The sequence below is a fragment of the Bos javanicus genome, chromosome 1 (genome assembly GCF_032452875.1).
Source record: "Bos javanicus breed banteng chromosome 1, ARS-OSU_banteng_1.0, whole genome shotgun sequence".
Lineage (NCBI taxonomy): Eukaryota > Metazoa > Chordata > Mammalia > Artiodactyla > Bovidae > Bos > Bos javanicus.
This window is the reverse complement of record NC_083868.1, coordinates 118,730,862-118,743,331: the sequence shown is the minus strand read 5'-3', so window position 1 is coordinate 118,743,331 and position 12,470 is coordinate 118,730,862. Positions and strand designations below refer to the sequence as shown.

At 41.5% G+C, this 12,470-nt stretch overlaps 1 protein-coding gene across 1 annotated transcript; it reads right to left on the bottom strand.

Annotated features, from left to right (window-relative positions):
- Positions 1–334: 334 nt before the first annotated feature.
- TM4SF1 (transmembrane 4 L six family member 1) lies at positions 335–8,843 on the bottom strand. The gene is made up of 5 exons (XM_061419069.1): positions 8,534–8,843; positions 6,973–7,062; positions 6,738–6,883; positions 3,417–3,597; positions 335–1,190 (listed from the first exon to the last, which is right to left on the bottom strand). The coding sequence occupies exons 1-5, from the start codon at positions 8,708–8,710 to the stop codon at positions 1,176–1,178; spliced, it is 609 nt and encodes a 202-aa protein (XP_061275053.1). The 5' UTR covers positions 8,711–8,843; the 3' UTR covers positions 335–1,175.
- Positions 8,844–12,470: the final 3,627 nt, after the last annotated feature.

The window sequence follows — 12,470 nt, the reverse complement described above, 5'->3', positions numbered from 1 at the left end:
TAGGGCAGGGGACTCTGTCACTTGAAAGAACCTAACAATATAACAGATGCGAGATGTAAAGAGAGAAAATGTCTGTTTCCTCCAGAGGAGCCTGCTGTCTGGAGTACCCAAGGCAAAGGAAAGTTGCCTAATGAGGTGGATGGCCCAAATGCGTGGATAGCAGAGGAAGATAGAAAAGGAGAAAGAGGCTGAAGAAGAGAAAGTGATCAAGAAACCAGAAGACACAAAGCCCCTAGCAATGGAGGCCATACAATCTGCAGACTGGGAAAAAAAAAAAAACAGGAAGAAAAAAGGAGGAACATGAAACAAAGGACGATGAAACCAAACAACAAAATGGTAGTGAATACTTTATTTGCTGTATCGAAACAAGTAAATTTGGGGGTATTTCCTCATGGTCCTCCCGCCCCTCCATCCCCATATTCCCATGATGATCAACTGCTTTATTCCATTTCCCATCTTTCTTCTTGTCCAGGCCTTTCTCTTTTTATGTCTATGATCCCCAGTCTTGTCTTTGAAGGCCAAAAAGTTTTCCACGTGTCAGAAAAATTCAGGATTTGGTAGTCCTTGTTATAACTCACTGCTTTGCCTATTTTGACTCATTCATTTAGATTCAAGTATTCTCAATCTGCCCCCCAACCCCCAAGCTGGGGAATTACATGTCTGTTTCACAACATGAATCAGTTCAAAAGGCCCCTTGTTAGAGGTTTGCATACAAATGGGAAACACCATATAAACAGTGAAAAAATATATCTTTTCAGGTTGTTGGATTTTCTCTTTAATGGTCTTTAAAAAAGCAACTAGAAATCTTTCATTTAATAAACACATGCACATATAAATATATAGAATAGTAACTGGAATGTGATATTTATCATTGTAATGTTTCTCAAAAACATGATTTCAGCCAGAGATTATCTCAGGTAGGCTGGACACTGTCAGTCTGTTAAATTAACTCCAGAGTGTGGTTTATTTTCTTACTCTTACAAAAAAAAACAGAATTTCTCTGCTAAGTTCAAACACCAATATCCGGAGAAGATGCCAGTCTTTATACACACTTATAAAAGTTGAACACGTAGTGTATGATACACTAGTATAAAGTTTTACAAATTAATACAAGTAAAATATATAAATTACAGTGACACAGAGGAAGATTTTGGGTTTGTCTTGGGGTAATTCTTCTAGCAGTCATATTGCTGTAAAGAAAATGAAATAAGTATCAGGTTCTGATCAGGCTCAACAAACAATGATGACATTTCGGTGCTTTAAATCTGTTTTAAGCAAACAAAGCAGACCAATCTCAGCTTCAGCAGGGGTTGGGCCAACAACAAGGAGAGCTTAGACAATGCTCATAAAATGTTTCCTAAACAAACCGGACCGTTGTCCTTCCCAAGTGAAAGCTGAAGAAAGAGGCCGTGGAAAATGCAGCTTTCAAGGCCTGGTTGGCTTTTATATGTTCAGGGCGGGTTTTTAACCTCAAAGATTTAAGAGATAATGTCATGGGAGTTTTACATTGGTGCCAACCCAATGTGGGCAACTTTTGAATTAAACGCTACATACAGAGTTGACCAATCTATACTGAAAATCTTGCTCTTCGAAACTGTCTTTTGTCTTGTAAACAAACATAACAGATCTGACCTGCAGTGTCTGGGAAGAAGCCACCCCTATAGTGACTGGGAAACCCAGTAGGACTCTTGGCTCCCTTAACCCAGAAAAGAGTGTCATTCTGCCAAACCACTGTAGCAATTTTAGTCATTGACAATTATATTGTTGTTTAATCACTATGTCGTGTTTGACTCCAGCCAGGCTCCTCTGTCCATGGGATTCTCCAGGCAAGAAAAGCAGAGGGGTTACCATTTCCTTCTCCAGAGGATCTTCCTGAGCCAGGGATCCTGCTTTGGCAGGTGGATACCTGTCCCCAAAATGCACCAGTGCTGAAGTACAATGGGGTCTCACCCAGTTTATACTCTTGCCTTGTAGGAAACTCAAGGCTAAAGATAGGTTATATTATAGTAATCCCAAGAGCCTTCTTTGCCTCTGCCCAACCGAATTGCCTGGAAACAATTCCATATTGAAAGTTTTCCACTCTGCTGTTTTCTCGGAAATTTGGCAGGCTCCCAAAGCAATTATTAATCTTGCTGTATTTGCCTGATAAGGACATCTAGATTTTTATTTTAACTTCCCCTCAAAAATTATAGAAAGTTTCCATCTATTTAGAGCAAAGCTTTTCATGATAGCCATGGGGTTTTCATTTTTTATTAGGCTTTGTCTTACTTTCAAAGAAAGTTAGGAAACCTTGAACCAGAGAAGTAAGTGGTTAGGAAAATACAAATTAAGTTTCAGTTTTCCTAATCCTGCTTTACAGAACAAGACATAAAACAACCCTCCCTTCCCCCCAAATTTGACCAAAGCTGGACTTCTATCAGTTCGGTAATATATGTTTTTTTAGGAAAATATAGAAACAAAAACTTTCCCCACTACTAACAAATGCATATTTCTTTTCCAAATCACATCCCCAGGAAACAAGCGCTTCCTGGTTTTCTTTCACAGTGAAAGGTTTTTAATAAGCTGTTATTCAAAGGCTACTAGTGATTCTCTATGCTTAGCTATTTGGGTATTTTTGTGACTCCTTATTAGGAAGGAACTGTAGAAAACTCAACAGAACAGCAAGCCCTGCATACAGGTTAAGAGCAGGAGCCGTGGCATTTGAAGCCTGTTGCTTCCTGACTAGGTGATCTTAGAAACATTGCTTAATCTCTGCATCATAGGCTCTTCTGGAATAGGGGTTTAACATGATGCCTAGGGCAATGGGTGATAGCAGTTACTTGTGTATACTAGTTGGGAATGTGAGAGCAGGCAGAGAGAGAACATTTCTTTTGTGTCCCTGCAGTCTGAGCAGGGATAGCGAAAGGGGTAGTGGGTTATGTCCTGAAGAAGCACCTTGTCTATAGGTGACATTGTCTTATTTACACAGAGCCAACTACAAAGAACCAAGATAACCCAGTAACTGTGACTCTCAAAGGAGCTTACCATTGAGAGCAAAAGGGGGAAGGGATAGTTAGGGAGTTTGGGGTCAATACGTACATACTGTTATGTTTAAAATGGATAACCAACAAGGTTCTACTGTATAGCACAAGGAAGTCTGCTCAGTGTTATATGGCAACCTAGGTGGGAAGGGAGTCTGGAGGAGAAGAGATACATGTATATGTATGACTGAGTCCCTTTGCTGTCAACCTGAAACCATCACAACACTGTTAATTGGCTCTACCCCAGTATAAAATAAAAAGTTAAAAAAAAAAACCCACTGCTGTAAATGCTTTTCCACAAAAATGGAATAAACATTAGTAGGTTGAGCAGGGTTTAATTTTTGTCTTCTTGTCTCTAGGATGAAAACAATGGTGCATTTTTACACAGGTTCTTACCTGTTGGCGAGAGGAACAATGACCACAGATACCTCCAAGCATTCCGTTTATTACTTGAATGAGACACAAGATGAATTCAATCCCACCAAGTGCCAAGAGGATCGAAAACAGAGAGACATTCCATTCCACTATATGCTTGGGTTCGACGCATTGGGACCATGTGGAGCTATCCAGAAGGTAACTGTGGATAAAAACAGAAACTTCTGACACACAGCCACACCAATGGGATGTCTCATAAACATACTTCTCATGCCATGTTTTTTCATTTAGAAAAAAAAAAGATTAATTCAATGCCTTATATCAGATGCTTCCAATCCAAGTCTTTCTGCAGAATAAGGAATTTAGCCCAGATCTTGTTGCAATAATTAATAGAAAATTCAGCAAAGATTGTTGAGCACTCAGTGTGAGTTAGACATCTAGACAAGTCTAGGGATAGAATAGCCTGAACTCTGTCCTGGAAAAACATTTCTTAGGAGAAGAAATGATAGGCAATCTCAACACAACCAATAGCTTTATCAGGTAAACTAAGTGTCAAAGGGTCATAGAGGAAGGACACGTAACTTGGGCAAAGGAGAAGAGTTGCTTATGTATCTAGTCCACAAGTCTGAGCTCCATGAAGGTAGGAACTAGAGCTATTCATGATTGTCTATTCAACCCCTAGACCAGTATCTGGCCCATAGTAAGTATTCTACACAATGGAAAAGGAACTGAATGACAAATAGCAATCTGAAGTCATTTTGTGAAATGTTCGCTAACCATCTGCTGTTGTTGTTTAGTCGCTAAGTCATATCCAACTTTTTTTCAACCCCATAGACTATAGCCTGCCAGGCTCCTCTGTCCATGGGATTCTCCCGGCAAGAATACTGGAGTGGGTTGCCATTTTCTTCTCCAGGGATTGAACCCACATCTCCTGCATTGTAGGCAAATTCTTTACCACTCAGCCACCAGGGAAGCCTCAGCAAACCATACTGGAGTCCTTATCTGAATATACATATTCTTAATAGAATAGGATTCAATCATATGGGAAAATCTAGGATTGACTTAATTCCATTCAGAGATCTGGAATACTTCTTTCCTTGTACTGTCTTCCTGCCACAACAGAACAAAGGGACTGGGGATTAGAGACCTCATTTTGGAATGGTTAATGGAGCCAATCAGAAATTCAATTTGATTGATGGAATTATGATTGATTATGAAAAAAATTCTGTTCTTCTGGCCCTGTATTTAACAAAAATCCATAATTTCAAGACACAATGGAAAAAAAGTTCTTTGGTTCTACTTGGCTATTAAGCAACTAACCACTGGCTTGTTATTTCCCATACTGAAATCTCTGAAGAAGTAGAAATGAGGAATGACATAGAAACTGGAGGTTTCTTGCAGAAGTTGATTGGATCCATGAGAGGGGAGATAGAATAATCAGCTACAAACTTTCCTATAAGTTTATAGCTGATGAATCACCTCTCCTTGGATGAATCATAATGTTTTTTTAGAGGTGGGTTTGTGTGGTAGATCACATGTTTTTGAATACAGGAGTAACCAGTTTCTACTGGTACATTCAGTATATTCAGTACAAAGCATGAAAAATATGATCTGAGAAATCATGATTAACAACAATTTTAAACACCAAAATTTCAAATTCCAGTGAGCACTGTTTTCCTTCAGAAGCTAGCATTGGGCTGAACCTATTGCAAGCTGTAATAAGACAGCAGTGCTCATTCTGTCAGCTTTTGTGACAAATATTTTACATATAGTAACTTATTAATCTTCCTAACAACTGCCATTGGTTTTATTTTACAGATAAAATAACTGAGATGCAGAGAGCTCAGTTCACCTTTTCCTAGTTACTGAGACAGTAAATACAGAGCTGGAATTGAACTCTGCTGTTGCTGCTGCTAAGTCGCTTCAGCCATGTCTGACTCTGTGCGACCCCACAGACCGCAGTCCACCACGCTCTGCCGTCCCTGGGATTCTCCAGGCAAGAACACTGGAGTGGGTTGCCATTTCCTTCTCCAATGCATGAAAGTGAAAAGTGAAAGTGAAGTCGCTCAGTCGTGTCCCACTCTTCGAGACCCCATGGACTGAAGCCTACCAGGCTCCTCCGTCCGTGGGATTTTCCAGGCAAGAGTACTGGAGTGGGTTGCCATTGGAATTGGACTCAGGATCGATCTAATTCCATATTCATGATCTTAAGATATCACTCCATGCCACATAATTCATGAAAGACAAACATTCCTGAAAGTATATGAGCAATTCAAATTCATGATTCATATTATTTTCACTCATGAATCCCATGACTAAATCTTTCAAAATTCAGTATGTCATTCATTTATCATTATGTACATCAGTTTCTGGAGAAGGCAATGGCACCCCACTCCAGTACTCTTGCCTGGAGGATCCCATGGATGGGGGAGCCTAGTAGGCTGCAGTCCATGGGGTCACTGGGAGTCGGACACGACTGAGCGACTTCCCTTTCACTTTTCACTTTCATGCATTGGAGAAGGAAATGGCAACCCACTTCAGTGTTCTTGCCTGGAGAATCCCAGGGACGGGGAGCCTGGTGGGCTGCCCTCTATGGGGTCGCACAGAGTCGGACACAACTGAAGTGACTTAGCAGCAGCAGCACATCAGTTTCTTTCAGCTATTTCTGTCCTTTTCTCAATAATAGATAAGTAATACAGTACAGCATAAAACAGTGGAGCCACTTGGATTTTCCCAATGTTAAAGTCATGAATAAGATCTGTCTTATACAGCCTGACCACTTTGAATAAAGGGTATATTATACATAATTGCTATGTTATATGTGAGTGTATGTGTGTTGGTAGTATGATTGACCCTGGGCTTTGGTTAAATGCATATGGCTTTCACTGGTGCTTTATAAGGATTCCATAAGATTTTCTTCTAAAATAGTAGAATCAGACAATTGCTCTGGTATAGTATACACACTATACAAGCACAGACTCTATAGCTAGGCTGCCTGGGTTCAAATCCTGACTGTCACATCTTAGCAATGTGACTTTAGATAAGTTACTTGATCTCCCTGGGTCTCCATACCCTCATCTGTAAAAGAGGAGCAATAGTGGAAGTCCCCTCACATGTCATCAAGAGGACTGAGCCAGTGAATCCATTAAAAAGCTTCTCTGGGTCAGAGACTGGGAATCCATCCTCTGATACCCATTGCCTGAATTGTCCCCCAGTCAGTGAGAATAAACCTGGCAAGAGGATGGATGAGCGAATGGTTGATGCCTTTCTAATCTGGTGGGTTTACCACTATACACACGTGGTGGATAAGAATGTGCAGCCTTATTGGGTACAATCACTTACTCTCCCTCTGTGTTGGCAAAGGTATAGTTCCACTGGCCACTGGCATCCATGCACCTTGGTCCTTCCTCTAAGGCCAGCGCAGCCACAGTGACACAGTAGCCAGAGCCTCCGATTCCAATGAGTGCAGCCAGTATAGAAGACAGCATCTAGGGAAGGGAGGACCACCAGAAGTGAGGCACCGAACATCACAGCTACCCCTTAGGGACCATTTCCCCACCAGAGAGGGAAGACCTACCGCGCATCTTTTGCCACAGTTTTCATGGCCACAGCACCCACAGCAGTCTTCCTGGTCCAGCCCAATGAAGATGAATGCTGGCAGGAACATCTGGTTAGAAAGCAGATTGAAATCAGATTGAATGCAAATTGAAATCACTGATCTTCCCAAAGTCCATAAGGGTCAGTCAATCTAAGCATCTTTTGGTAAAACATTTTTCTTTCTGATATTGCTGAACGTCTTTGAGTTAGGTTGACCAAATATCTCAGAGAACATAAACTCTGAGAAGAGAAAAACCTTCAAAGTGTAATATCTGATTATTTTTATGTAGTGTGTCACGTTAGGTAGGGTCAGGATATAGCATGGGAGGGGTAAAATAATAACCCATAAATGTGTTAATTCCATGAGTTCATAACATAGTTCCAGATGCAAACTGTTTTGAAAATATTGCATGGAAGATAACAACACAATTTTAAAAGAATAACTAAAAAATTTTTTTATAAACAAGAGAGAGGAAAACTCAGTATAGTAAAGGCGCACTGCTTCATTGAAGACATCATCGCATGGTTGTAATGTCACAATAAAGCTCTTAAAATGAGCTTGAAACCCTTTGAGTTCAAGATCAAAAGAAGCAAGGTATTGTATTAAAGACAAATGATTATGAAATTAACTATACCTCAATGAAACAAAACAAGACAAAAACTGACCTGAGAACTAGTGGGAGAAAAAAAAACAACAAGTGATTATGTTAGCATGATAGTAATGCTTAAATTCCAAGCAGATTTGCCATACCAGAGTTAGTGTATTAAGTTTAAATATTCTTTACTCGACTAAGAAAAATATTCTGTATGGTATTAGCAGTTCCATAAAACTTCTCTTCAAAATTCTCAATCCCAGCATTTCAAAGTGGCAAACCCAAGTTTGCCCACATTCTTTCCAGGCTACGGTCGAAGCTAATACTTTCAGCATCCAGGTTGGCAGGCAAATTCCTCTCACTTCACTTAAAAACAAACCTTGGAAAAAACAACACATTCCACTATTAGCTTCAGACCGTGATTTGCTGCTAACTGAAGGATTTTCCCTAAACGCCACACCCGAGGCTTACATAAAGGAGAAAATGTATAGTCCTTTCTAAATAGCAGTGCTCTCACAATTCGTTATTTTTCCCTGTCACAGATGCTTGAGAACAAACAGCAAAGAATTTGTATCCAAAACTCTGTTGATTTAGACAGAGAACTATCGGACTCCTCCCCGTTTCCCAGAGCGGATGTGAAATGAGTACCGGCTCCAGGACTAGAAACTCTAGAGGTTCTCAAATCTGATTGAAAAGCTAGTCTCTGTTTCTAGCTGTAAAGTAAGAGAATTTAGCAAAAAGGTAGTTGAAATGGGGATTTTGTAAACCAACCTCTAGTAAAATGAATACCCTATACCTATCTCAACGTTCCTTGATAAGTTTTCAGAATAAGAATGAACAAAAATCCTGGATTTGGAAACATGCCTTATAGAAAACTTTCCATTAAAACATCTCATCTAACAGGAAAGAAATTTTTTTCAAGGCTGTAATGATTTCTGAACGACTTACCAGCAAGCCCCCTCCCAGGATACCGGAGAAGAACCACACGAAGCGGCTGAGATGGTTATCAGAAGCATACTTGGTTTCCCCATTAGGAAAGTAAAGCAGAATATTAGCGACGATGCAGAGGGTGGCGAGCCACACCAGTGAATGTCCGATGCATCGCGCGCATCTCCCGTAGCACATGGTGGTGGAGTTTATGTCCCCACTCCCTTTACTCCGCGGCTTGGCTCGGTGATGGCCCTGATCAGATGAGAGCGTGCCCCGTCTGCGGGAGAAAGCAAAAACTATTCTCAGCCCATTCCTGCAACCTCTTAAATACTCTGAGTTCTTAGTCACCACCAGTGGATGAGGTACTTGCTTTTCATTGGTCCCGATGGCAGGCTCCGGTTGGGGTGGGGGTGGGGTGGGGAGGGTTGGTAGGGAGAGAATGTCCCGCCTTCCAAATGAAATCCTTGGGACAAACGAAACCAGGGGCAGGACCTGAGAAACAGCCTCTGTTATAGGCAAGAGAGAAGATGATTAATCCTCCACAAGGAATTCACTGTGTAACTCCTTCACAGGATTAAAAAAAAAAAAAAAAAACCCACAGGAAAGTCTAATTCAACTTTCCAGTAAATGCCAAGCGTCCACAGTGTGACAGCCCTGGTGGAGGCTGCAAGTCTGTTCCACGCAGCTCTCTGGACGGCTTCCAGGCTGAGGGCTCTGTGCTCACTTCCACCTCTGCGCTGATTTAATCTGAGACCTGAAGCGTCTCTAAGCTCCTGTCCCTGTCACTCACAGATTTAAGGGGGCTGTTGGGAAAATGACAGGGCTGCCTTCTTGCCTCTGCCTCTGGTGTACTCAGCAAGACCGCACCTACTGTCCAGCCTTCCCGGACATCTGCCTCCAAAACAAATCTGGCACCAACACAAAGGTGGCATTAGTCAACAGAAAGGGCTCAGACACCTTTTTATTCCTGAGTATTGCTGTCAGGCAGAGCGATGCCAGCATGAGCCAAGAGAGACCTAAAGCCTGGGAAAAGAATAAAAAAGAAGAAGAAAGAAAGAAAAACAAAGGAACAGAAGATAAAGGGACTTGGCAAGCAGAGTGGGGAAGCAAGATTGAGAGAGTCTGGGTTTACTGAGAGAAATGTACCCAGTTGAAGAGGGCACAGGGCAAGCAGTGGTCTGCCAGCCAGATCCCAAGATGAGTTTTTGCAGGCCTGAAAGCATGTTAGATGAACTTTCTGGTCTGATTATGTTACAGAAGGAGGGATTGGATTCTGAATAAGTCTAGCCCTTGAATAGCAGGTGGCACTGGCCAGGTGGGTAAAGGGAGGACTGATTGATTGGCTAAGTAGGGCCAGGACTGCAGAGACTCCATCACCAGGACAAAATAGTGAATACAAAATAGAGGCCAAAGGCCAAGATGAGGCATTGTTAGTTCAAAAGAGGAAAGTGAGGAACTTCCCTGGGGGTCCAATGGCTAAGACTCCATGTTCTCAATGTAGGGGGCCTGGGTTCGATCCCTGGTCAGGGAACTGGATCCCGCATGTTGCAACCAAAGATCCTTTGTGTTGCAGCTAAGACCTGGTGCAGCCAAATAAATATTTTTATTTATTTATTTATTTATTTTAATTGGAGTCTAATTACTTTACAGTATTGTAGTGGTTTTTGCCATACATTGACATGAATCAGCCATGGGTTTACATGTGTTCCCCATCCTGAATCCCCCTCCCCCCTCCCTCCCCATTCCATCCCTATGGGTCATCCCAGTGCACCAGCCCTGAGCACCCTGTCTCATGCATTGAACCTGGACTGGCGATCTGTTTCACATATGATAATATACATGTTTCAATGCTATTCTCTCAGATCATCCCACCCTCTCCCCCTCCCACAGAGTCCAAAAGACTGTTCTATACATCTGTGTCTCTTTTGCTATCTCGAATACAGGGTTATCATTACCATCTTTCTAAATTCCATATATATATGCATTAGTATACTGTATTGGTGTTTTTCTTTCTGGCTTACTTCACTCTATAATAGGCTCCAGTTTCATCCACCTCATTAGAACTGATTCAAATGTATTCTTTTTAATGGCTGAGTAATACTCCATTGTGTATATGTACCATAGCTTTCTTATCCATTCATCTGCTGATGGACATCTAGGTTGCTTCCATGTCCTGGCTATTATAAACAGTCCCGCGATGAACATTGGGGTACATGTGTCTCTTTCAATTCTGGTTTCTTTGGTGTCTATGCCCAGCAGTGGGATTGCTGGATCATAAGGCAGTTCTATTTCCAGTTTTTTAAGGAAATCTCCACACTGTTCTCCATAGTGGCTGTACTAGTTTGCATTCCCACCATCAGTGTAAGAGGGCTCCCTTTTCTCCACACCCTCTCCAGCATTTATTGTTTGTAGATTTTTGGATAGCAGCCATTCTGACCAGTGTGAGATGGTACCTCATTGTGGTTTTGATTTGCATTTCTCTGATAATGAGTGATGTTGAGCATCTTTTCATGTGTTTGTTAGCCATCTGTATGTCTTCTTTGGAGAAATGTCTGTTTAGTTCTTTGGCCCACTTTTTGATTGGATCGTTTATTTTTCTGGAATTGAGCTGTAGGAGTTGCTTGTATATTTTTGAGATTAGTTCTTTGTTAGTTGCTTCATTTGCTATTATTTTCTCCCATTCTGAAGGCTGTCTTTTCACTTTGCTTATAGTTTCCTTCGTTATGCAAAAGCCTTTAGGTTTAATTAGGTCCCATTTGTTTATTTTTGCTTTTATTTCCAATATTCTGGGAGGTGGGTCATAGAGGATCCTGCTGTGATGTATGTCAGAGAGTGTTTTGCCTATGTTCTCCTCTAGGAGTTTTATAGTTTCTGGTCTTACATTTAGATCTTTAATCCATTTTGAGTTTATTTTTGTGTATGGTGTTAGAAAATGTTCTAGTTTCATTCTTTTACAAGTGGTTGACCTTTTCCCAGCACCACTTGTTAAAGAGATTGTCTTTTCTCCATTGTATATTCTTGCCTCCTTTGTCAAAGATAAGGTGTCCATAGGTGCGTGGATTTATCTCTGGGCTTTCTATTTTGTTCCACTGATCTATATTTCTGTCTTTGTGCCAGTACCATACTGTCTTGATGACTATGGCTTTGTAGTAGAGCCTGAAGTCAGGCAGGTTGATAATTTTTTTTTTTAATAAAAAAGAGGAAGGTGAACCCAGCTGATGAATCTAGAAGCTCAGGCTGAGGCAGAGTTTAAAGGATTTGGACCAGATCTAGAGGGCAGAACATATGTCCAAATTGAAGAGCCAGCTGGTGTTAATGACATGGGCTTCAGACTTGGAGAAGGATCCAAGAGGAAGCATGTCCTGAGCATACTAGAAAGGGTGAGTTTTCAGACTGGCCTAAGAAATAGATGAATGGAGAACTGAGCGCAGACAGGGAAGCTCAGAATCACCCACCTGCTCAGGGATAGGGAGGCAGGTCTTTATAAGAACATCACAGGACTTCCCTGGTGGTCCAGGGCTAAAGAATCCACCTTCCAATGCAGGTGGATGCAGGTTTGAGCTCCAGTAGGGTAACTACGATCCCATATGCTATGGGGCAATGAAGCCTGCAGGATGGCTAGAGAAGCCTGCATGCCGCAATGAAAACCCAGCACAGCCAAATTAAATTAAATAAATGAACAAAGCAGAAGGAGCATTAAAAAAAAAATAAGAACACCACTCCATCACCACCATGTAAACAACGAGGCATGGATGCCGTCTGTCATGGCTTTAGGTCCTGTTGGGGATGACGTCCACAGGGGTCAGAATATGGGGTAGTAGTGCAGGTGAGTGACTGGGTCCTTTGCTGAGGCATCATTGTTCTAACTCTACACTCTGCAGATCTATCCCACCTGTGGCCACAAAGGAGGAAAGTAATCATTTGATGACTTTGCCTCCACGTGCTTAGATCCCCA

Excerpts from the sequence above, each read along its gene's own strand:
- TM4SF1 (XM_061419069.1), bottom strand. The coding sequence starts at position 8,710 with ATGTGCTACGGGAGATGCGCGCGATGCATCGGACATTCACTGGTGTGG. Across the intron at positions 7,063-8,533 it reads TCCTGGGAGGGGGCTTGCTG|ATGTTCCTGCCAGCATTCAT; the intron begins GTAAGTCGTTCA and ends CTTTCTAACCAG. Across the intron at positions 6,884-6,972 it reads ACTGTGGCAAAAGATGCGCG|ATGCTGTCTTCTATACTGGC; the intron begins GTAGGTCTTCCC and ends TCCCTTCCCTAG.